We start from the raw sequence: 25,397 nt of genomic DNA, 5'->3' as shown, positions 1-25,397 counted from the left end.
CGGTCTTCTTCTGGATCACTGCCCTTTGATATTTCGCGCACTCCATTTGCCACAAACAAGCCGCAGGGCCGCAGTTCATGCTGACTCTAGCAGAAGCAGAGAGAGCTCCATTTATCTTACACTGCCTGCTGAATTCCTACTCATTAACTGGGGGTTCACTGCCTCTTTTTAACCCCCCAATGGCTGTTATCATCCCTTCAGAGTAACTGGGTGGTAGGAAGAGGGATCCTCTCTGACATCTGTTTGCAGAACCACTGGATGGTGAGGGGTGTGGGGCTGAAGCTTCTTTCTCTTGAAGGAAAGTAATATCGTTCCCACCTTCACCCAGCACCTTTTAACTTTTGAAATACAGGAAGGGGAGAGGGAGGAGATTCCCAAGTGATGGCCGTTTAATCATTTGTTACAAATCATCTCATTATCAATTTCCTCTCCGCATTGAAGAAAACCATATTTATTTAACCTTGACCAAAATGGCACTAGAGAAAGAATCCTTAGTCTGCTAAATGGGAAGCAGGCTCTGGCCCAGGGCAGGTCGGGAACACGAGAGTGGATCTAGAATAGAAATAATCATGTACAAGTTTCGGTTAGGTTGCGTGCAGGTAAATTGTTTTAATTACTAGTTTGTAGACGTTACCTTCTTCATCTAAAAGTGGGGATAACGCCCCCACTTAGCCACCATGAATATCAGGTGAATGTGCATTCGCTTTGAATCTATGAAGCATTTTTCAAGCATGGGGATTGGCGTCATTTCCTTTCCACATTAATCAGAAGAAGCGGACAGCCACGTTTGGTATCTCTGTGGCATAGGTCTACTTTTGGAACAAATGGTTATAGGAAAAGAAATACGAAAGAAATAGAAGAAGTGGTCTTGTCCCTCAGGCAATTGCGGTTTTTCAGGGGGATCATACATACCAAGTGTATTTGTGGGGCCACAGGCCAGTGGGGATGTAACAGGACATGCTATGAACTCAGCTCCTTTGGGGTTTGCTTTGGCTTTTGGCTCCTTTCTCGATCAGTGCCTAGAATCAAAGACTGCCAAGATGCTTTTTCACAAAGCGGGTGAAAATGACCTCATTTTCCAGATTGAGAGATTAAGGCAAAAAAAGACTTAAGTCATCCAAGACACAAAATAATGGACGCCAGAGCCCAGAACGGAATTGCGGTTCCCTCTGTTGTACTTTTCTCAGGATTTCCCCGGATTTGACCTCAGCTGAATACTGAGCCTGATCACAATTAAACAGGAATTCTTTCCCTTTGTTATCTAAAGCCAATTTCACTGAAATAAATCTGATTTAGGAGAAAGCCTGTAGGAGTGGATGTTACCTTATGTTCTCAATCTCTTCCCAGATTGGCCCCTGCACCAGGGAGCACGCTGTCAGATCACTTAGACAAACCAATGCACAATTGACTGACTGTGTTCAAAAACATAATTAGGATTTATTCTCTAAGGATAATGAGTAGTATTTAATTTCTGAACAGCTAACTTCATCTTTTTCAGGTTTCTTATTTTTAAAAACTGACCTTTTGTCATTTTATATAGTTCATTTGGGTAGAAGGTGAATTACTAGTTTGTAGTTCCGTGATTATCATAGAGTGTGAAAACAGCTATTGATTCCTGATAGAGGTAAAGAGAGAAAGAATGTGATCTAAGCCCAAATACCATGGTCCTGCACTGCCAGATTCTCAGAACAGGCTTGGTAGAGTCAGTGCAGGACAGATAACATCCTACCAGACTGACTGCCTTAAGGAAATTGAATTCCTTCTCTGGAAATAGAGCCCCAGCCCTCCACGGCCTCTTCGTGTCTCCCTGACATCTTTCTGCCTCCTCAGAGAGCCAGGAGCAGGGAGTAGCTGTGGGGTAGGATGGCCTTCCTAGCCTTCCTAGCCCGGCCTCTTGACGCCAAGACCTGAGCTTTTTCTCCTGGATCCTTACCCTTGTCTTGTGCTCAGAGGGAGATGACAAATCAGTTAAGAGAGAGTGAGAGCTGCCCAGTCCCAAGTGTGAAGCAATCATAAATTCCCTTCCGTCCCTCTCCCTCAACACAAATAGTCTTTAGGCAAAGGAGCCACTTCGTGAAATGTTATCCTGCTCCAGACACACCTTTTGAACGTGGCCCTGTTCCCAGCCAGCCAGGCAGCCTGCCACGCGGCAACTCGGCTGTGCCCACATGGAGCACGCCCTGAGAGGGACGGTATGACACAGGCAGGGCCAGCTCTAGCTGAACACTGCGGCTGGCCCGCGCCTGGCCCTTCCACCCAGCACCCTCTCTGCCCAAGGCATCCTGGGTGTAGAGGGAGTATTGTGGCTTCAGGTGAGGATAAATGTGTCTGTAGACATCTGCGAGAATGCCTTCCTCCCAAGCCTTCTCTTTAGCAGCCAGATGACAGGAAAAGGACACTTCCTTGGGTTAAGGGGATTCAGGGGCTAAGCTGGTTTTCTGGCAGAAGTGATCAAAGTATCTGAGCTGTGTGTGCTTTTTCTATCACTTGTGTCCATCTTCAAGATGTTGTAAGCTGGAAAGAGCTAGAGTTGCTTGTTTCAGTCAGAAAGCAACATCCTTGGCCAGAAAGTTGGAAGGGAAAGAAGTTCTGGTTCTAATGCATGAGAAGTGGGCTCTTGCCCTGGTCACCTCTTGTACACATGCAGTGTCCTCACTTGGCACCATGGCCGTCTAAGCACTGGGCTTTGGGGTAGGCAGGTGCCTTTTCCCTGAATTAGCAATAGCTTACCACCCATCTCGTCACACTGATTCAGCAGTTCTTTGGTTTGATGCAATATGGTGCAATAGTGACAGCATTTTCTGGGAAGGACAAGGGGCTGTTTTGGTCTGTTCCATTCATCTGGTTTTATTTATAAAAGCACCTGGGCTTGCCTCATTCCAGGAAGCAGTGATTCACAGTTCTGTCAGATGGAGAGACCTGGCTGGCATTTTGTTGTGAACCTAAGCTTCTGCCTGCCTGTGGGCTGTCATCAGAATATGTCTGAGAGACCCTGTGCCCCGCCTGGCCCCAGCTGACCCAGAGCCCCATCCCTTGACCCTCCAGACTGGGGGGCGAAGGGGCGGCGGGGGGAGCAACTAAAGAAAGGAAAATAGTAAAGACTTTGAGACTTAACTGCCTCAAGAATTCAGAGAATTCTGTGCGGCTTCCTGACTCTTGTGTGGACTGTTTGTGTGGGGGCACAGGGCTGCAAGGGGAGTAACAGATTCTTTGATTCCTATTTGGAAATCTCTGGGTGTACTGTATTGATTTTTAAAAATATGAACAGCGGAGCACTAACACAATTGCAAGGAACCTAGGGTTAAACATCCCTGAGAGGATTGCTATTAAAATCAATATGCAAATGCCGTTGTATATTTAGATAGTTGTGGCCCCCTTTGAAGAAAAGCAGATATATGAAAATGGGATTTTAAAAAAACTAGATACATTGGGAGAAATTATTCCCATTACGAAAGGATTATTTGCTTTACCAAAGGATTCACTGCAGGGTTCCTTCTAAATAGCTCCCTTAAGGCATTTAAAACAGGATCTGATTTACACAGTTTTTCCAGAATGCTTTTATGTAAAGAAAGGCACACCTGTGATGGATACAGAAATCGTTTTGCAAGGGGTTGTGTTTTTTTTCCACCCTATCTTACTATCTTTACAGAGAAATTTCTTTCAACATCGAAAATGTGATTACACAGATCTTTTAAACAGCTACTTATGTTTGTACTTCTGAATCTTAATAAGATTCCAGTCTTTTTTATGCTGATTTTTCAGTCTCAAGGTTGAGGTACGGGTGTGTGTTCTTGTATCTGAGATATTCTGGAGCTGAGTGAGAAGGGTGGTCTGGTCCTTTTCTTTAGCTTCATAAGTATTTAACCAATCAAAGCAAATTGCTTTCTTAAGAGAAGGAAGAAGGGCCCATAAAAGTTGAGATTGGGTTTAAATTTACATAGGCTTCTTAGTGTAACTAAAAAATAAACACTTTAATATCACATTCTTTTATAAAACAGTTTCCCTCTTTGCCAGCTTAGGATTGTTGTTCCATAAACGAGAAACTGAGCACAGAAAAGAGATTTCTGCAAGGTCACCTAGTGCCTTTGGCTGAGTGGAGAATTTTCAGCCTACCAGTCTGATTTTTATTCTAAGCTTTGAAAGTCTCACCCCTCCCCCAAAATCCTCCACCATAGGATGTGATCTGCCCGTCCATAGGGTGAGGGTCCCCTCCTCCTGCTCTCCTTCAGTGTCATGGCTGGGTAAAAAACACCTCCTGCTACAGAAATCAGCTCTCTCCTCGGAAGCTTCTCTCCAGCTTTGACCCCATGGAGGAGAAATGTGGCTTTTCATTATGTCCTGGCCCCAGGAACACCTGACAGGCTGCTGCCCTGTGGACACTGGTGGGTCAATTTAACTTGTTTCATTTAAAGGGCATTGGCTCTATATCACTTCTCGGCCTTTTGGCTAAGATCAAGTATAGTATCTGTTCTTATCAGTTTAATATCTGATATGTCCTCTATCTGAGGACAATATATTAAATGGATTTTTGGAATTAGGAGACGGAATAGGAGCTTGCTCCCATCCACTGCACTCGTCGACCTGCTATTGCCGTACTTCCAGGAACCATGCACTCACTCTGGGGGAAATTTTAAAAATAAAAACTGAATTTAAAAAGAGCATGGGCTCTGAAGCCAGAGTATCTAAGCCCAGATCCCAGCTCCATGGTTTCCTAACTTCGCAGCCTTGGGCACGTTACTTCCCTTTTTTGTGAGTTGGTTTCCTCATCTGTAAGGTAGCCATCTTTGAGGGTGTTTGCCAGGATTAAAGGAGAGGAAAGGTACTTCAACATTTCTAGCACATAGCAGCACCACAGTAATGTTAGCTCTCCTTATTTGATCAGACTAGTACTGCCCCTTCTGGATTCAGCTCTTTATGTTAAAATATTTTTAACTCTAAGGTTGGATTTTTAGGAGTTCATGGGGACTTTTTATTTGGGGAAGGTAGAGATGGGAGTAATCTACCTTTCTTCTCCCATTTTAGCCTGTTCCTAAAGTAGGATTCTAGAAAAAGAATGACTTTCCTCCCTGTAGCATATTCTTAAACACCCTCACACACGCACACAACGACTTGCTTTCCTAAAAACCCTGAGGCCCTGCAATCTGGCTAGAAAAGAAAGAAAACCATTCCAAGATATTTAATTGTACAGGGAGCTTACAGGATTGATCGAGAGCTTAGCTTTTTACAATAGTCCAGTGAATAAGAAATGCTCCTGACAAACGATCAATGATAGGATAATCACTCTTTATCCCCCTCCTCATTCTTACCTTCTTTCTTTCAGGGGAACAGGGTTCAGAAGTCAAAAATCTTTATAGACACCGCTTTTAAATTAAGCAGAAAATAGACATTGACATATTTGTTAATCTCCCTTAAATCATTACCAGGGCTGGCTGCTTTGCTGTACAAGGAGAGAGGGGCCCTCGGTGTGCTACACAAGGGTCTAACTAGCTTAAGAGCAGCCTTTTATTTTTAGAAAATAAAATTTAGCAAACCTTTTCTCCCCCCCACTTAAAGCACACAAATCCTTGACTTTCTCTCGTGCATTTTAAAATACACACATCCTCTACTTCTGTCTGTTCCTTGCTTTGATGCTTTTCTGAGATAGGTCTTGAACTGTGATCAGAGGCATTAAGGAAGGAATCAAACAAGGCAACCTTTGGGGGAATTTCTGTGATCTTCCTAGTCTCAGGAGGGCCAGAGCATTGCAGGTGTTTATTCTGTTACTCTTTTAAAGCTCTGGAATAGCTTGACTGGGTAGACAAGACCTTTGTTAGTCCAGGAACCAGCCTTCTCTGTCCCTCCAACTTGGTAAAGCCAACACCTTGTTTCCAGGATGCTGTACTCCTGAGCCCAGAAGTCCTCCCTCTCTGCACCCAGTGCTGAGCTGTGCTCTTAACTCCTTTCCTAACACAATGAACTAAACTCTCCAATTGATCTGCCCTTCTGTGGCCACTGCCAGGATTCCTGCTTGGCCGCTGTTGGTGCCATTTCATGTGGAAGAACACAAGCTTTGGAGATAGCCAGACCCAAGTGTAAATCCTGATTGCTACTTAAGAGTTGGATGCCATTGGGCAAGTACTTTACATTTCAGAGCCGTGGTTTTTCTCATTTGTAAAATAGATGCCCTGTCTGTAAGGTTGGGTTGTTATAAGGATTAGAGACAATGTACGTGAAGCAACTTGGAAAGCGCTCAGTGACACTGAGGTCTACAGCTTGGCAGCGGTGTTAACAGCTGACCCGACCTAGATCTGAATTGTGCATGGTGACTTACGAGCTATGTGATCCTGAAAGCATTGAGTGTGGTGCCTGGCACATAGTAAGTGCTCAGTAAATGGTACGTGTTCTATATGGTACAGGTGTACACATATATGTACACGTACAGATATACACATATGCAAGCACAGTTTTGGTTATTTACCCAGAGGGAGGATGTTCTAAAGGTCTGGAACTTCCTATTCATCCATATCCTTGCTCCTGCCATCCCTTGTCCCTGGCAGGGCTGTGATTTTACCTGCTGTTGTATTAGTTCTTGATCTCACACTAACATGAGGAGCTACCCTTAAATCTTAGGCCTGCCCAGCAGGTTTCAGGGACTCTGGGGTTGGAGCATGAGTGGTGGGGGAGTGGATGCTCAGGGTGCTCAGGGCTGTGACTGCTTGCCAACCAGTACAGAAGTGTTGTAAGACTAAAGTCCCACTGTACAACCAGTCTCCGGCCTGAACATCACTGCGCCTGAATGTGGCTCTGGACTAGCCTATTTCTACAACACAAGAGCAAACAACGTGCTCTCCCAAGCTCAGACTTACCGTTTGATTAAGGAGTAAAACATACAGTCAGGTGACTCACAGAGGATACTAAGCACTCTGCCCTTAGTGGGAAGTGTGCATAATTTCTAAGTCATGGGCAGCCTTAGACTGAAGAGTGGAAAACAAGGAGGATAGGGGGGCAAGTGATGTAGAGAGAAAGGCCCAGTGCCTTCCAGGTCCTGTGTCACAGAAGCCATCTACATGAACTTTTAAACACTCCCCAACAGCATCAAGAGGACAAGTTCTTGGATCACTGTAATAAACGAGTCTAAAGCCACTGCTTTCTTGTATGATGGGGAGATGGCTCCTGACTCACAGAGTGAAGGAAACATTTCTGTTTCACCCTGGCAATCAAGGAACCAGGTCTGGGCTGGTATTAAAACTTCACTTTGGGTGTTCTGAAACAGTGCAAACAAATGACACTGTGTTCATATCAACATGAAGGTGGGTGAGTGGAATGTAAAGTAAGTTGAAGGAGGAATATTTAGTGAGTAATGCTATGGGCCACACTCTGTCTTAGGGACGTGGGATATAAAGAAACGATACAACAAACATGGCTGATTCAGGAGATAATCTCATAAACAGATGTAATGTGGTAAATATGATGATCAGTGTTTACAAAAATATTAGGACAGGGGCGCCTGGGTGGCTCAGTTGTTAAGCATCTGCCTTAGGCTCAGGTCATGATCTCAGGGTGCTGGGATTGAGCCCCACTCAGCAGGCAGTCTTTTTGTCCCTCCGCCTCTGCCCCTACCCATGCTGTCTCTTCTCTCAGATAAATAAATAAAATCTTTTAAAATATTAGGACAAAGTTTAAAAAAAAAAAATCTTAGGCATGCCTAGGAAACCGTGTCTGATCTACAGAGCAGGAATTATTGGAGATGTTGTCTTGGTCTCAGTTATGGAATGGGACTAAGACAGAACTTCAGCTGTATCAGCCAGGAGCCTGCCATCATCATTTAGCCTTTTCTGAAATGAACAAGATTCTGCTACTGAAGCACTTCCTTGTCTTCTGGCCCAAGTAAGCAAGAAGAGACAAGATAACATAGTGTCCCAAATCTCTGGGGGCCACGCTGCTGTATCTGAGACCTGGCTCTGCCCCTTGCTAGTTTTGTAACCTTGGTGAGTGACATAAATTCTCAGTGCCTCAGTCTGCTCACCTGTAAGATGAGGATAGTAAGAATACCAGCTTTAAGGTGGTTGTAAGGATTAAGCGAGTTAGTAGATACAAAGCACTTAGAATAGTGCCCCGTACCCCACAAATACTAACTTTGACTTCTGATTTTAGGCATCAGGGAGCCAGGAAAAACATTTTTTTTTAGCTTGGCTTATTTTTTAATTTTCCATTTGATATAATTTCACCAAACAAGTTACTAGAAGAGTACAAAGGACTTCTGATGCCTTTTTCTTAGATTTACCTGTTGGTAACATCTTATCCCATTTCTTTTATCGTTTGCACGTGCTCATGTACATGTGCTTACTTATGCACTCTCCACACACACACTGTTTCTGCGAACCATCTGACAGTCATTTGTAGACATCATGCTCCTTTATCCATAGATGTTTAGTGTGTGTTTCTAAGGACATAGACTTTCTCTTATGTAACCCAAGACACTTATCTACATCAGGAACTATAACATTGATACAATACTACTCTCTGATTCATGATTCATATCAAGATTTTACCAGTTGTCCCAATAATGTCCTTTATAGACTTTTTTCTTTTTTTGTGGTTTAGATCTGAGATCTAACCCTAGACCACACACTGCAGCCTGTTTTCAGTTATTTAGCCTGTCATCATCTTGACTTTTTTTTTTTTTTAAATACAGACCACGTTTTTTTTGGGGGGGGTAAGATTTTCTTTTTTTAAGATCTTATTTATTTATTTGACAGTGAGAGACAAAGAGAACACAAGCAGGGGGAGCGGCAGGGAGAGGGAGAAGCAGACTCTCTGCTGAGCAGGGAGCCCGATGTGGTCCTCGATCCCAGAACCCTGGGATCATGACTTGAGCTGAAGGCAGATGCTTAACCAACTGAGCCACCCAGTTGGTTGTGGTAATCTCCACACCCAACATGGGGCTTGAACTCACGACCCTGAGACCACGAGTCACATGCTCACTGACCAAGCCAGCCAGGCACCACAGGCCCCTTTTTTGTAGCATGTTTCTCAATCTGTGTTTGGTTTATATTTCCCCATGGTTAAATTCAGATAACGCATTTTTGGCAGGAATATTGCAGAAGTGTTATTTATGATCAGGACATCATATCAGGAGGCATATGTCAGTTTTTCCTATTCTTGATGGTAATTGTGATTACTTGTTTAAGGTTTTGTTGGCTAATAGTAATTTGTGAGGGGATACTTTGAGACAATGTAAATATTCTGTTCCTCATCAAACTCTCACCCACTAGTTTTAGTATCCGTTGATAATTCTTGGCAGAATCAATTGCTATGACAGTGGTAAAATGGTGGTTTTCTAATTCCATCATTCCTTCTACATATATTAATTATTATTCTGCTGGAAGGGAGAACTTTCCCTTCCCTCTTCCCCTATTTAATTATTTATATTAGGATGGACTCACAGGTTATTTCATCCCATAAATATTCTGGTAATTAATATCATCCTATTTTTGATAAATTTGATACTCAGACTGTCCCAGATTTGGCCAGTGGGAACACGTTCAACCCGGCTCCTATGTCCTTTTAACACATCCCAATCACTTGAGTGTGGTCTTGCTTTTTATGACCATATGTTCCAGGCTCATCTTCTGTTTTTCCTGCCCCAGCCCTGGAATCATCCACTGTTTCTCCAAGGAGTCTGGGTTCCTCTTACTAGAAAAGGAAAAATGTTTGCTTCCCTGTCTAGGGTGTTACAACTGAGATAATCTCACCTCAGAAGAAATCAGTTGGCTCTCTTCCCATCGATTCTTTAGGCAGAGCCGCCCCAGAATTGGATGGGCCTTCATCTCATCCCATAGCCCTGCTCTGCTTGGCATGGAAAGAAGGCTGCTAAGTGTTAGGGCCCCAGTGTGATAGGTCAACGATTGCCCTCTGTGTGAGAGCCCAAGAGGAGATAGCCGGCAGCTCTCTTCCTCGTGGTTTTCAAGTAGTGATGGGCTTAAAAAAAAGGAGGTGGAGGTGGGCATCTGAAAAACCTCATAAAAATGAAACTGGGTCCTGTGGCTACATCCCTGTTCTATTAACATGTGTTTATCTATAATACTTACGGCTCACTCAGCAGCCCAAGGCTGTTTATGGCATATGATTCATAGTGGCATAAAAAGCAAGGCCTGTTTCCAGACAGACATGCCTGAAATAGACCTTTCTCTTCTGCAACCCATCACCTGTGGTCATGTATTTATTTGTCAGCTTTGGTGACAAAGCACTTCAGGTTGTCCCCAACACTAGGGGCTGTCACCTATTGCTCCTTCAGCTAGACTTACTCCTCTTTACTAGGCAGGCAGCTAAATTTTCAGTATTGATTACAAGTCCCTTCTGAGAGTAATTAGGAAGGAAAGCATAACATAGCAGCACCTCTACTGGGACGCTACTGACTGAAGGCAGGAGTCGGCAGGGGGGGTGTCTGGGGAGGGGGCTCCTCCCTGTTACAAGGAATTCCAGATTTCTTACAGGAATCTGTTGAATGAGGGTACTGGGTGCTTAGAAGCTTAGTGATCCAAATGGGATTTGTAGGCTGCCTTTCTCTTTTCCCTTCTTCCTTCACTTTTAGCCCAAGAACTAGAATGTCTTTCTCTCTCTGGTCAGGGGTTGGCTCTGGCAGTAGCAGCCCAGCTGTAGACTAGGAAGCTGGCTAATCTAACCTGTTGAGCTGGCAGAAGACACCCAGGTCTGGCTCTAATTAGAGTACATTCTACTGGTTTCAGGTTAAGAGTTTTCAGACCTGAGATTAGAAGCTGTGGAGTAACAGCAGCTTGCAACTTTAGGAGTCCTTGAGCGGGTGACTTGTGTGGACTTGGGAGAAGGGGCTGCTGGTCTGGGCCTGGAGGCGTAGCGACTGCTCCCCACCCTGCCCCACATTCACAGTAGTCAGGCCCCGGCCTGGTGTCTTGCCTGGGGAAGGAGGCTCCTGGCTGTGACTCAGTGAGAGACACAGTCCCCCAGGCGGTTGTGTGCACCTGCTCAGAGAAGGACTTGGGGAAGGGGACTCCCATAGCTGCTTCTACAGTTGTGACCTCCACAGGGAAAGGAGGACATGTGGGCTCCCCATGGTAAGATACGGACCAGTCTGGCATCTCACAGAGTTCTGTTACTCAGCAAAGAGGTGGTGAAGACAATGGAGAGCCAGGCCACAGGCGCGCGGGTCGGGTGGGGGGGATGTTTTTGAGCTTCCCATGACTATGGCTGCTTCTGTGCAGAGAGATTCCTGGTCGTCGCAGAGTGTGACGGGCAGGTTTACTTAATTGCAGGCACCCCAGAGCTAAGCCCAGCTGAGCGGAAGGAGCTGGAGAACAAGTTGAAGGAGCGGGAGGAGTTCCTAATTCCCATTTACCATCAGGTAGCCGTGCAGTTTGCTGACTTGCACGACACACCAGGCCGGATGCAGGAGAAGGGTGTTATTAACGTAAGTACAGTGGTTGCCACTTCCCCTGACTTGTCAGAGCCCTGCGAGCAGGCAAGCGAGCGTATGTCTCGTGCACATAGACTCACCAGCAGGAAGCTGTTAGGGTTGGATTGAGACAGCTTGTGCAGATCAAAGCATTTTCAATTTTTTTGGAGAGACTTTTCCTTTTTTTGTGTATCCGTTGTCAGCCCAAAATGATTTCTGGTTTACATGGCCATGGACCCCTCAGAAGGCAAGCTCCATTTTACTGGTGGGAAACTGAGTCTCACATGCCTCCTCTGGGGAGAGCTGCACGGGTGGTCCTCAGGCTGTGGATTCAGTGTCGGGGTTCCAGCAGCAGCCAGTTCACATCTGACCTGCGTGCAAGTTGTTTGAGCCATTCTGCTCCAAACCAGTTCCGCACTGTCTCATTACCTGGAGATTCATAGCCGCCCCGCCAGAACATCCCAGCCTCGGGTGGGGCTCGCATTGACGGGGCCATGGCCAGGCACAGTGCCCTGGGCCGGGGGCTGTAGCTCCCACCTGGGGAGATGGCGGCAGGTGCTTGAGCACCGGCCAGCTGTTAAGTCTCTGAGGGGCCTGCTAGAGAGGATGGGTTTTTGTGCCAGTGGAGCTCCCTCTGGACTGGGCACTGCGCAGGGCTTGGGGCTGCGGTGGCTGAGCGTGTTCCTGTGTGTACGTAGGACATCCTGGACTGGAGGACAGCCCGCACTTTCTTCTACTGGAGGCTGCGGCGTCTCCTGCTGGAGGACCTGGTCAAAAAGAAAATCCACAACGCCAACCCAGAGCTGACTGACGGCCAGATCCAGGCCATGTTACGGCGCTGGTTTGTAGAAGTGGAAGGGACCGTGAAGGTAGGTGGATGCCCTCAGAGGAGCCTTCGTGCTCTGCCCCTTATCCCCACCTGAGGATCCCCAGGCCTCTCAACGCAGAAGTGGAAGGGAAGCCCACAGGCCTCAGCCCTGTCTCCTCCCCATACAGAGACATGTCATGATAGAGGTCCTAGGACATTTTTTGCTGCTCATTCTGTCCTTCAGCAAACCTTTTTGAAGACTTACTATGTACCAGACATTGCATTAGGCCCCGAAAGTGACAGAGGCAGATGTTCTTCCTATCCACACCGAGCCCACCATCTCGAGGGAGAGATGGATTGGCCAAGAGGTCATGTACAACAGTGTGGCTGATATCAAACATAGCACACCCAGGACATCATGGAGCACAGAGAAGGGCACCTGAGCCACTCTGCAGGAAGGAGGAGGAGAGTTAGGACTTCCAGAAGTGGTGTCTCAGCAGACCTGAAAACAAAGTAGGAATGAACCAGCAGAAAAGGTTGGGATGGGGGTGAGGAGTAGGGGGAAGGTAGGAGGAATGTTCCAGGAAGAAGGAATGACATGTTTCAAGGCCTGATAGCAAGAGTATCATGCATCCAAAGCACTGCAGATATTTCAAGATGGCAAGAGATCCCAAGAGATTGGGATTGTGCTGGGCCGTGGAAGGTGTGCTGAGGGTTTGGACTGCGGTCTGTGGGGAGCCACTGAGGTATTTAAAGCAGCAGAGTGACGTGTTCTGATTTGTGTTGCAGAAGACCGCTCAGGAGGCTGGATAGGGGGTGGAACTTCAAGGGTCAGGAGCAAGAAGCCTCATCAGAGGTGATGGTTATCTGGGCAGGAGGTGCTGGGGCTTCAACTGAAGAGCTTCTGGTTTCAAATCTGAGCTGGAAGGAAATTTCCACCCTGCCTGCAGGGAACCATGAACCCGGCATCTTCTTGGGATGATCTCATGGAGAGGACACAGGGCTTGGACCAGTGCCCCCACTGAGATGGTGTCCCTGGTGCTCTGGCCCCAGGGCTGGGCTGGGCTGGGTCTGAGCCCAGGTTGACGAGACACCAGCATTTGCCCCTGGCATTGTGGGCTGCACAAGACAGTCCATAAGAGGATGGGAAGAAAGAGTTGGAACTTTTATTTCTCTATTTACTTTTATTAAGAAAAAGAAATTGACCTTTATTGGTAGTTATTATATGGGTTAAAAGTAAATCATATATGTCATATATCCGTTTTATCAGAATATCGATAGTATATGCTGAAAATGTCTTTTCCTTATAGTTGATCAGAACATTTGGTGCCTCCTGGGTTAGCATGCTGAAGGAGGGCAAGCCCTTGAGCCTCTTCCTGCAAAGTGTTTCTTGACGTCTCTGTCGACTGTTCTCAGGAAGGAACTCCCAGGATTTGCCGTCATTGTTAAAGCCAGTGAATCTGGGTGCTTCTAAGATTCACCTCTGTGTTAAGCCTACCCATTTCTTTACGACTGAAAAGCTTCTTTAGATAAATATTTCAGATGTGCAGCGGGTGAGCGCAGCCTTATGCGACATCTGGTTCAGGTTAAGGTCAGTCTGTGGCATCATAATTGAGTGAGACAATTTTGTCAGTGGCTACTGGCAGCTTCTAGTGGAAGTTGGCATTGAAAGTCACGCAAGTGTAAAATAAGAGGTTGTTCTCCAGTTAAGAGTGGCCGGCTAGGTAAATGGAGTGTGTGTGTGTGGCCAGGAGCGGCCCGCACCGCCTTCCTACCACATTAGTCAGTAATGGACGTGCATGGCCTCAGTAAGCACAAGGATGAGGAGAAGGAATAGCTTCCCTCCGAGCATGAAGCGAGTGGATAGGCCCTTCAGTTGATCCTTAGCATCCTGTAGCCAGGGGACGGTGCGTCTGGAGAAGCAGGTCCTTGCTGTCTCGTAGAGCTGGAGGGAACAGTGGGCTGTCTATACACAGACCCAGCTGGAAGTCAAGTGCAGGAGACAACCCCAGCCCCAGAGGGCAGGAGGAGGCTGCCTGAGGCACTGGGAGCCAACTGTACCCAGGCATTTAGGCTGTTCCTTCCCTCCCTCCGTCTACAAAAGACCGCATTCTCTTGAGCTCTTTAGTCCAGGAGGACAGCTGAGGAGAGAAAGGAAGGGCAGGGATGCTAGGATGTGGCTTTGAAACCTCCTTCCATATTCTGCAGGCTCAGCAGGACTAGTTGAGTGTGGGGTGGCTGATAAAATCTCTAGCGCCCTTGAGAGAAGGAAGTGTTGCACAGGTCAGAAGTGGTCTGTGCTGCCTCTGAAGGGCTGGCATAGAATCGGCTCTGTATTGGGGAATGGCTTGAAACCTTAAAAATGTCACCCCTCCGCCCCCCACTGGTTCTTCAAACAGTGATAAATATTGTGCACTGAGTCTCAGGTGCAAACACCAGCCAAGTCTAGACCTTGGCTTTGCATCAGGAAGTGACCCTCTGATCCTCTGTGGTTACTGGCAGGGAATGGCATTTAGTGATCGGCATCTCTGAGCCGTGCTGTGTGTTCTTTTGTCCCAGAGAATTTTTTTTTTTTTTTTTTTAATCTCCATCCTGAAGAAAGAGATTGAGGGACAGAAAATTTGAAGACACTGCGATGTTATGTGACTTAGCAGGGCAATTCTTTTGTTTCCCATAGAGGAATCTGTTCCCGGGAGTCACGGGACTCTATGGGAACCCACTGGAACAGTCCTGCTGTAGGAAATAGTAAGGTTTATGGTTCAGGGCTTCACTGCAGAGAGAAGCAAAGCATCACTGCAGCTCCCTGAAAACAGTACCAAGAATTTCAGTTTAAATTGGGTCATAGGAATACAGTGCGTGTCTGTTGTGCAGGTAGGTTCTCTGTCTCGATTCTTAGATCCACAGTCTGAGGTATGTGGAATTTCAAAGACTGATTTTTCCCCCCAAGCCCCAGTAGTAGAAACTGAGATGGGAACTGTGTGGGGCCATGAGCAGAACGTGGTCTTCGGAATCTCACGAATGTGGTGCATCCCAGCCCTGCCGGCTTGGACATGGTATTTATTTAAGCCTCCGTCCCTTCCTGTGTAAAATAGAGAAGATGTTTCTTTCACAGGGTTCGGTGAGTTTTAAATGACATGATAAAGAAGATATGAAGCACAGTGCCTGGCACTCAGTAGACACTCGAGATGCCCGTTTGCTCCTCTTAGCTCAGCACACGTCAGAGGGTAAACTGAGAGCTACAGACGTGTGACTTCGTGATCGTGGCAGGAGTCGTGAGCACAGTCTATTCTCAGTGCGTGTGCTTTGATGTGGTTTGCTCTAACTTACCCGTAATCTAGGGTGCCAAAATTCGTTCTTATGATTCAGATCATTTACCACCCATTCACTGTACTCTGGATTTCCAAACGAGATGGTCAGTCAGTGGAGGCCCCTGTGAGGATGACAGAGGAGAAAGCACCAGTGATAGGGTTATATGATTTCCCCTGTCCCCGAAGCCCAGCCTCAAGCTACCCCTGGACGAATCTCATGCACCAAACTTTTGATTTCAGGCCAGGGAAGGAGGAGGGAAGGCAGAACCTAGAAAACATGTTTTTGGCCCTGGATGGGGCTGAGACTGGAGTAGCTCTGAGGAGACGGGGTCCACAGGCCACCCCAGCCCACATGGCTGTTTGCTATTTTACTCCAAAGCCTCAGAAAAAAATCACATTGCCGGAGGGGTCTCCAGATAGCTCCCAAGATGAGTTATTTACAGGGCATGGTAATTAGGACTCACATCCATCAGACAGTGCCCTGGTCATTCTCTGGTCCTCCTGTACATTGAATAAGGAGGACTTAACAGCTATCCAATACTTAGAAAGGAAACTTTCTAAACAGGTCATTTAGATTTTGTGCGATAGACTAATTACTACATACAATTAGTGAGACTGCATAGTGCCTGAGATACTTATCCACTGATGCAGAGAAAGATAAAGCATCCGCTGAACATTTATTGTAAGGCCTAGTGTTGTGATGTTTAATTATCAGTACTTTATTAGTATTAAAATGTTCTGATTGGGATGAGTGTGAGACAGGTGACTTACGAGCCCAGACCTGTCATGAGATTAACAGTCCAGCATTTCACACTTGCTTTTAAAATCCACACTGGAACACTGGGAATAATCAGCCACGTTTTCATAATTTTAAGGAGGGAAATGATAAGGGCTTTCTTTCTGGGAATAGGGTTGGCCTGTCCTTCTGGATGGCTAGAATGATGAGTCTTATTACATCTTTGTTCTAGGAGGGGCAGACAAGGAACCGTAGCCCCCTAACTCTGTGGAAGGGAGCCTTGCTCTTTCCCAGTGATCTCAGGCCACAGCAGTACCTTAAACCCTCCCAGGCCCGTTAAGAAAACCCTGTGGCACTCTGGGTGCTTATGTTTGTTTATTCTTGCTACAAATGCTATTGACTAGGATTTGCGACCCCTTCACCTTGGTGTATTCTGCTGTGATGGAAACTTTATTGAGGTTTGGCTTGGTGGTTGTCATCCAGTTCTATTTTGAGCGAACAGCAAGTCTTTCATACATGGGGCCGTTTTTGAGAGCCTCAACTCCAAAACTTGGAATGTGTTGCCTTAATCCTGTCTCGGAACTTTTTAAATGTTTAATTTAAACACCTAGCATATTCTGTGGCTATGGGAGGGGAACGGGAGGGGAAGGCAGAAGAGTTTTCTCTAGAGGGTAGCTGGCTTTCCAGCATAGTGTCTAAGCATCGTTAGAAGCAGGCATCTCGTTAGCTAATACATTACACCAATCAAGGAGAGTTATCTTAAGCCACAATTAATCTGCTCCCTGGCATATGTTGATAGGAAAGCATCATGCTGTTTCTTAATTAAAAGCAAACGGATTAAAAATGATTAATAAGAGTATTAAATATTCTCCTAAACGAAAGGCTTTGGGATTCTTGGGTAAATCTAGTTGTTTTTTTTTTTCCCATTCTGAAACCCAAGAAGCATTCACTGTTTTGTTTTTTCCAACCCCCAAAATCTGCATAAGTAAGGGCATGTGCATAAGTCCTCAAGCCATGGAGAAGTCTATAAATTACCAATGATAGAGATGGACATGTCCGAGTTCGGTGGCAGCGGGTAAGAGTCCCGGTATCCAGTCCCTATGTGTGGGGTGCACAGGGCTGGGATGCCAGAGAGACCACTGCATCATGGGGAAAACAGCACCACCCACCCACTTTGTCAGGAGAGATTGACGTAGCACCTCCTTTCCTTCAGAACAAGATGCTTCCCTGCCCCTTGCCCCAGAGATGGCAGCAGAGTCCTGACCAAGGCTCGGGCTGACACCAGCTTGGCCATCCCACCCTGACGAGAAGAGTTGATCTTTGTAGCCGCTATTCCAAACAGAGTGGGCACGTTGGGGGCCAGAAAGAGAACTGCATAAAAGAACTAGGAAGGGTGCACTGCTGACCCTTAATCCTGGGCTCCTTAATTCTTCAACTGTGAAGGACTCCATAAGAATTTTTAGAAATGTGGAAGTCAGTCACATGACTTAATAAATAAGCAGTCACAGCTAACTCACCAGCGAAGTTAGAGATGAGGAAGTGAGAGTCTGCGAGAAACCATCCTTTTTGAAGGCATAAAATAGAAAGTTAGAAAACCACACCACACCGCGCTCAGTTTCTAACTGCGTGCTGCCCTTGAAGGGTGGGAAGAAGACACTCCCTCTGTGCCTCACGGGTCCTGGAGTGACCGCCGTGCTCTGATGCCTTGTTTGTGTACAGGTTTCCTGAGCCCCATCTCAAGCCTCAAAGCCTCCGAGAGTCCCTGATGCACCCACCTATTAAATTATAGCGCCAAACTCATTGTCATTCTGACTTTGACTTCGTTAGTGATAACAGAGAAGGATAGCGCACCTTTAAATGACGAGCTTTGTGTTTAATTACCCAAACAAAATGACATAAATATGAATGAGCCCTAATGGTGGTACTTGGTTTTCCGGAAACCATTAACAAAACGATTCCTAAATGATTTGTAAAGAAAATGAGAGGAGAAGAGAGCAAGGAGAAGGCTATTAGGTTTCTAACACACTCCTGAATTATTATGTAGTCAACTACCTAGGAAATACTCAGCTAAATGATCTCGAAAAAAAGGAGGCACAAGGTGGTTTGTTGAGACTTTCAGGGTTACAGACGCCTTGCCCCTGTGGAATATTCTCATAAAAAGTAAAATGGGGGGTAGGTTTCTGACCTAGTGGCTCTTCCCTAGCAGCAAGACTCCCCCTCCATGCCTCGTTGAAAGAGCCTCCCACAAGCGGGCAACTCATCTGCCAGCTTAAGAATTGTGGCTCACTTCCTCAGAAAAGACACATTTCATTTTAATCTTTTTTTTTTTTAAAGATTTTATTTATTTATTTGAGAGAGAGAGAACACATGAGAGGGGATAGGGTCAGAGGACGAAGCAGACCCCCCGCCGAGCAGGGAGCCCGATGCGGGACTCGATCCCGGGACTCCAGGATCATGACCTGAGCCGAAGGCAGTCGCTTAACCAACTAAGCCACCCAGGCGCCCTTTAATCTCTTTTTTTTAAGATTTTATTTATTTAGAGTGCACACGTAAACAGGGGTGGTGGGGGAGGGAGAGAGAATCTCAGGCAGGCTCTGTGCTGAGCATGGAGCTGGACGCCAGGCTCAGTCTCACGACCCTGAGATCATGACCTGAGCAGAAATCAAGAGTTGGATGCTCAACCAACTGAGCCACCCGGGCACCTCTTAATTTTTTTTTTTTTTTTAAACAGACATGGACTTTCATTTTTTAGGTAAACTCTACACCCATGTGGGTCTTGAACTCACAACCACGAGATCAAGAGTCACACGCTCTACTGTCTGAGCCAGGCAGGTGCCCCTCAATCAGCACTTGACTAAACAATTTGGGCTTTTAACTGTTTCTCTCAAGTTCAGCAGCTGATTACATTCTCTCAGCCTTTGTGGAATAGGTAGAGCCCTAGAATGATAGGACTTGAGTCAGTGTGAGCACTGAGGCCTCCAGGGGCCCAAGAGGCATCTTGTCCCAAAAGAAGGAAAGAGAATGAGGACAGCTCCTGTCCTGAGGCTTCTTTCCACTACAATGCCAACAATAGTGGAGAATCGTGAATAACTATTTTACAGTGAGCAAGCTGTTGGAGTGAACTTTACAGATCATGAACAATCAGGGTGTCCAGCCTGGCCTGGCCCCTGGTGTTTGACCAAGAGTTGTCTGTCTGCAGGCCTACGTTTGGGACAATAACAAGGATCTGGTGGAGTGGCTGGAGAAACAGCTGACCGAGGAAGATGGCGTTCGCTCAGTAATCGAGGAAAACATCAAATATATCAGCAGAGACTATGTTCTCAAGCAGATCCGCAGGTGAGACCCACAGTGGGGGATTTCTGTAGGAGAAATTGGGCTCGCTTCCTTGGAAGGAGCAAAGATTTAAGAACAAATCGTGAGGTGGTGCCTTACAATCTTTGTGGGGTTTTTTTTCTGTTTGAGACCACTGTAGTTGACCCTCCAATAAAAATAGAACCCTGAAACACAATTCTTTCTCAGCTCCTGGTCCCAAGGCACTTAGTAATCTCCGCTAGATGAAGGCTTAGTTCATTGTGCCCAACTATTAGCTCAAAGTGCAGATCTTCTGACTGGATGAATGATTCTGTGAGAAAAGCTGACTCCATGGCAGCATCGTGGGAAACTATCTCCTCCCCTCCTGCAGCCAAGAGTTTTCAGTATTCTCCATCGGATGAGTGGTGGGGACGGCTGGGGACATTTGTAAATGTCAGTGCAGAAGACAAATTTGTACTCAGATGGACCCATTATTTACAGTTTACCCCATTTGCTTTATCACTTGTGAGTGTGCTTGCTTTCCCACAGATACATGTTCCCATATACCTACTAAGGATAAGTTACACAGATCATGGCCCATCATGGCCCTTTACCCTAAATATTAAAGTGTGTATTTGCTAATATGGATATTCTCTTACATAACCACAGTAGGATCAATTTTAGTACATTTAACATTGACAGAAGTTTTGTTTCTTTCTTGAGAGAGCAGAGGAGAGGCAGAGGGAAAAGGAGAGAGAGAATCCCAAGCAGGATCATGCTCAGCACAGAGCCTAATGCGGGGCTCAATCTCATGACCTGAGCCAAAGTCAAGAGTCAGACACTTAACCGACTGAGCCACCCAGGCGCCCCAACATTGATAGAAGCTTATATCTAATCCACCATTTGTAAAACATTGCTCGTTTTGATTTTGTCTGATGTTTTCTCATGATTAGATTCAGGTTATACATTCTCCATATACATGAATATTATATACATGAAGGGGCCTTCACAGGGCACCACCTCTGGAGACATGTCATCTGCCCCTCCTGATGTTAGAATCACCTGGTCAAAATGCTACTCAGTTTCTCCATTGCATAATTACTGATATCCCCCATTGCACCTAATAAGCAATCAGTCTATGAGGAGACACTTGAAGGCCATGCAGATATCCTGTTCTTCAGCAGGATTTCCACCTAGATCTAGCATCCATGGAAGGCTCTTGTCTGATCCAGTCTTTACGGCGAGGTTGCAAAAGGATAACTTCCCAACTCTGTGTCCTCCACCGTACCCATTCCAGTTCTCCTGTAAGCAAAAAGTCGTCTCTCTTCCTCTAGTCATGTATGTATTCATTAGTCTACATCGATCATGAATTTCTATTTTTTTAATAATTTGCAGCTCATTATTACACTCACTTGAATGCCCAAAATGTCCCAGATTTAGCCAGTGGAAGCACCTTTGTGTGGGTTCCACTTTCTTTGTGACATGCCCCCCATTGCTTTTGTTGGGGTGTTTTGTTTTTAAGTAATTCCTTACTTTCTGACATAGCAAAACGTGTCAGGTCCATCTTGTACTTGCCTTGCTGCTGGTGACTTTTTTCATGTAGGAGAACAGATGAGGTGAGGTGGTGGCCGAAGTGTGTGCAGTGGGTTCTGTCAGCATGTTATCAGACGGCTCTTAAGCTTCCCTCATCTAGACGCTGCTGCCTCTCTCTTCTTCACTGTCCCCCATCTTCCTCTTCAGCTTGGTACAGGCCAATCCCGAGGTTGCCATGGACTCCATCGTCCACATGACTCAGCACATCTCACCCACACAGCGAGCAGAGGTCGTGCGGATCCTCTCCACGATGGACTCCCCTTCAACGTAGGAAGAGCTTCCTGCCCGTCCCCGCCCTGCCTCTGGAGAAAAGCTGCCTATTACCGCCGAAGGCACCGGAGACCCAGCCCTGGAATCCAAGTGGCATTTTGCTTCCCCTTGAACGTTTTCAGGTTATGCATGACATACTGGGATATAGTGTCACAGAGCCCCCAGCGGTCACACCCATCCCATTCAGTATTTATTACCTTGTCTGTGACTACAGCCCTCTGTCCCTGCCAGGACCTGAGAAGGCAATGAAGGGTACAAGCCTGTACCATGAGGTCTCACTACACAAAAGCAGGGCTGCTGCTGGCCTGACAGCTCCCTGGTCCCAGTGCAGGGAAATGGGAGGTGTTTCCAGGCGGTCAGCAGCCCTCCCTCACCCCTGGCCCCATGAGCCTGCAGCCACAGGCAGCAGAGGAGGGCTCGGGCAAGGAGGAAGCCTCAAGTCCGTTGTTTTTTTTAACCTCCACCTTCAACCTGGTACGCACTAGGTACAGGAGAGTTCCCAATTTAATCACACCAAGGGACCTGTTTCTTCTTCATGGAGTGTGAAATCTGCAAGCTCCGTGGGAACTCAAAGATGAGGGCAAAACCATGGTCCAAGAAGCAGACCAAGTCAATGCTGGTGATTTAGGGGCCTAAACTGTGGGTTTGATTCTCTTAGAACAAATGGAAGGATGGTTGACCCACTACTACCTTGCGTGTCCCTGCTCACCCAGCTGGTGCACCTGCTGGGAGCCACATAGGCAGTGCAGTAGCCTGAGCAGGGGCCAAAAAGGAGCCTGGGGGAATGGCCCTTTCCGGCGCTGATGGCAAGTAGTTACTCATGCCACAGGGAGGGGGGCCGGATAGTCTCTCTCTTTTAGGACTTACTATTAAGCCTGGAGCTTTGATAGTTATAAAAGGTTACTAGTGCCTACGGAGTCTCTCAGCTCTATTTCCAGGGCAACTCTCCTACTCCCTCTGGGTCTCATCTCTTCCTGGAGTGTCCACAAGCAGCAGGTACAGCTGGTCTCCCCACAGCTGTTGAAAGGATCCCTGGTGAAGTCTCTGCTGTCAGCACCGGGAACTGGCCTTCCCCGGTGTGAGCAGGCTTCCAGGGAACAGAGAATCCACATGACCTTAAGATTATCTACAACTCCATCGTGGTGCTCTGTCTTCCAGGCTCACTGGTCCCTCCCTGGCCGGCAGCAGGGACCTCCTCACCAGTGGTGGAGATAGTTTATTTTCAACAACCCGTTTATTCAAGAAGTAAAGAGTTTACGGATTCCCCCATTGGTGTTCCTAAAGCAAGAGTGGCAGGTGATCAGGGCTGGTATAGCATCTAGTTATTATGGTGCAGCTAATTGCATTTGTCCCTGATGACCAAGGGGGAAATAAATCACTAAGACATTTTAGTGCAGTGGTATGAATACTTTTGTACAAGCTACAGTTTTGAGCCTTAACGCTAGAGTACGCACACAAGAATGAGCCCCGCCTCCCTTCTTTGGGAACCGTGTGTGCAGACGGGCACCACGTAGCTGGATGCATCACTGACCGCCCGCTGGAGCTCGGAGCCTCGGCCATGCTGCCCTGGTGCAAGGTGCGGGCGTTCGGCACCATCAAAGAGGGCAGGAAGAGGTGGGGAACAATGTTCAGTCCAGAAAGAAGCATCCACTACCATTGGTATCGGCTTAAGTAAAAATTGGATTCGTCTTGGACCAGGTGATTCTTTTCCGTAATTAGTAAAAGTCCACATACCTGTAGGTGGTACAAACCCCTCTGCTCGCCCTGGTATTTCTTCAGAGGCAGGGCGGGTCACACTTGTTTCACCTCTCCCCCTTCGCCAGATTATGACACACTAAATGAATACGGTTCCTCTCGAGAAGTCTGTTCGGCCTACTCCCCCCCACCCCCAGAGCGCTTCACTGCAGGTCTTCCCCCGGACAGGGATTTTTCATACAGAGAAGCCAGGAAGAGCCATAGAACATGAGCAATCTGATATTCCCCCAGCCCATTACATACGCAAGGTTACTGAGCTAGGAGGAGTATAAATGATGTATTGACCAAGACTTGCTTGAGCAGAGATTGCCATATTCACTTCGTTCACAAAGCAGCCTTCACTTGTCTCATTGAGAATTCGATGGACACATACCCTGATGAGCAAGGAGCATCAGTCAAATGTATTTGTTGAAATAAACCTCCACATTTGTAGAAGAGTCACTGTTTGTCATTTCAACCCGTGCCCAGCTACCTCATTCGTGTTCCACTGAGCAGGGGGCTTTCAGCAGAGGTAGGGTGAGCCTCTGTCCGTTACAGGGACAGAACAGCATGCATGCATTGCTTCTGCAAAGTGACATCATTCAGAGACTTGGGGGTTTTTCAGATAACACATACCCTTGATGGCCTGGGCAGTTTCAAGGGTGTTCTTAAAAGGAACCTCTTGGTTTGCATGATTTTGTGAGATTTTCTGGGTCAAGTGAATAGTGAACCATTTTCAGAGCTCACCTCAGGCCAGCTTTATGGAAAGGTTATGGATTCTCTTAATTTAGCTGCTTAATGGATTTTGTTTGGGCACAAAAAGGCACTAGGGGCAGGAATCTCATGCTTGTGTGCCTTCAACCCTCTGCCTCAGTTTCTCTCTGTAAATCCATGTGGTTGAAGCAAAGAGCAAACACCAATCCCTAAACATTTGCAAAGAAAGGTAGAAGCCACAAGACAATAGGGAAGGGAAGCACCGGCCTTTGCTGATAATTAAGCTTGGTATGCTGTGTGTCTGTCTCTGGGATGTTTAGCAAAGCAGAGGGTGTTTTTTTTCCCTAAAATAAAATGTTTTGTTTTAAATGTTTTTATATATATTTATTTTATATGTCTATACAATATATTGTAAATATATATCCACTTGAATCACCTTAAGGTAGATGTTCTTAGAGTAATAAGAAGGGAGATGTGAGGGAAAATTACTACTCTTTGCCACCAGCTGCCGCACTCCATGGGCAGGGAGTCCTGTTCGGCATAGAGGCCTTGGACCTTCTTCCCTCCTCCCTAAGCAGGCAGATGAGAAGCAGACCCCAAAATGTGAACTTACTTAAAGCTGTCCCTGCTCTCAGCCCACACCTGGTGGTGGTGCTGGGGAGGGTCAGCAAGACGAATGGGAAAAGATTCTGCTCCTGCCTCCGGGAACTTTCCTTACACATACAGTGCTTTCTTCTGTTGGGGAGTGATATTTCTTTCATTGGTCTTTTTAATAAAAGAAAATTTAAAACCTTCACTAGTATTACCGGGATAATAAGAAAAGCTAGAACAGCAGGCATTCCGAGATCTAGTCCCAGGCCCACCGACATTTCCCCAACTGAAAAACAAGGACACGGTGATGAATACAAGTGCCTAATTACCATCACAGGGAGGACCCCTTCTGTGCTCCTTCCAATGTGCAAGTCTTGGCGAGAAGCCTAGAGAGGAACTGGGCTGGGAGGTGAACTCAAATGCTGGCTCCTTGGCTGAGAACTGCAAGGCCAAAAGCTGAGCCCACCTGATCCATACAGTGAGGCAGAAAGTGGTAAGGGCCACGTGAGTGGTGCAGACAATTAAGGGCCAAAGCCTCCTGGCAAAGAGCAATTTCCAGATAGGAAAGGAAGGCAAGGTGTCTCAAGTCAGAGCACTGACATTTGCAAAGTTCTCAAGGGACACTAGGAACTTTGGAGAGAACACAAGTGGTGTGGGGTGGGATGGACGATGATATCTGGAAAAAAGCAAGCAGGTAACGGATCATGGAGCCTTTTAAGTGCTAGACCCAGGAAGAAGATACATCCTGGAGAGAGTGGGAAACCTTTGGTGGTTTGGGGGCATGGGAAGACTGGGTACAAAAGTTTAGAAAGCAGCCTGAGGGAAAAGACCACCGGGGTGTGTGCCAAGAAATCCAGCTTCAAGCCCAGCTCCATGTGTGTCAGTGAGTTGGGGTCACCTAGGATAGTCAGCCCAGGCCACCCCAGGAGGCCTAGAGATAAT

General features: G+C 46.6%; 1 protein-coding gene and 1 non-coding gene across 2 annotated transcripts in view; both read left to right on the top strand.

Annotated features, from left to right (window-relative positions):
* The window catches only part of ACACA (acetyl-CoA carboxylase alpha), a 236,136-nt gene extending 212,528 nt beyond the window's left edge, over positions 1 to 23,608 (top strand). The window contains exons 53-56 of the mRNA XM_081805979.1: positions 11,271 to 11,425; positions 12,109 to 12,279; positions 19,462 to 19,598; positions 21,294 to 23,608. Of these exons, the coding sequence (XP_081662105.1) occupies positions 11,271 to 11,425; positions 12,109 to 12,279; positions 19,462 to 19,598; positions 21,294 to 21,417 (587 nt within the window). The 3' untranslated portion in view covers positions 21,418 to 23,608. The remainder of the gene's footprint in view (positions 1 to 11,270; positions 11,426 to 12,108; positions 12,280 to 19,461; positions 19,599 to 21,293) is intronic.
* LOC115940726 (U2 spliceosomal RNA) lies at positions 4,427 to 4,618 on the top strand. Its single transcript, XR_004075459.1, has one exon. It is a non-coding gene; the product is annotated as a U2 spliceosomal RNA (small nuclear RNA).
* Positions 23,609 to 25,397: the final 1,789 nt, after the last annotated feature.

Source organism: Leptonychotes weddellii, chromosome 15 (genome assembly GCF_054177405.1).
Source record: "Leptonychotes weddellii isolate Sample4059 chromosome 15, ASM5417740v2, whole genome shotgun sequence".
Lineage (NCBI taxonomy): Eukaryota > Metazoa > Chordata > Mammalia > Carnivora > Phocidae > Leptonychotes > Leptonychotes weddellii.
The sequence above is the reverse complement of the archived record's forward strand: the minus strand, read 5'-3'. Positions and strand labels throughout refer to the sequence as shown.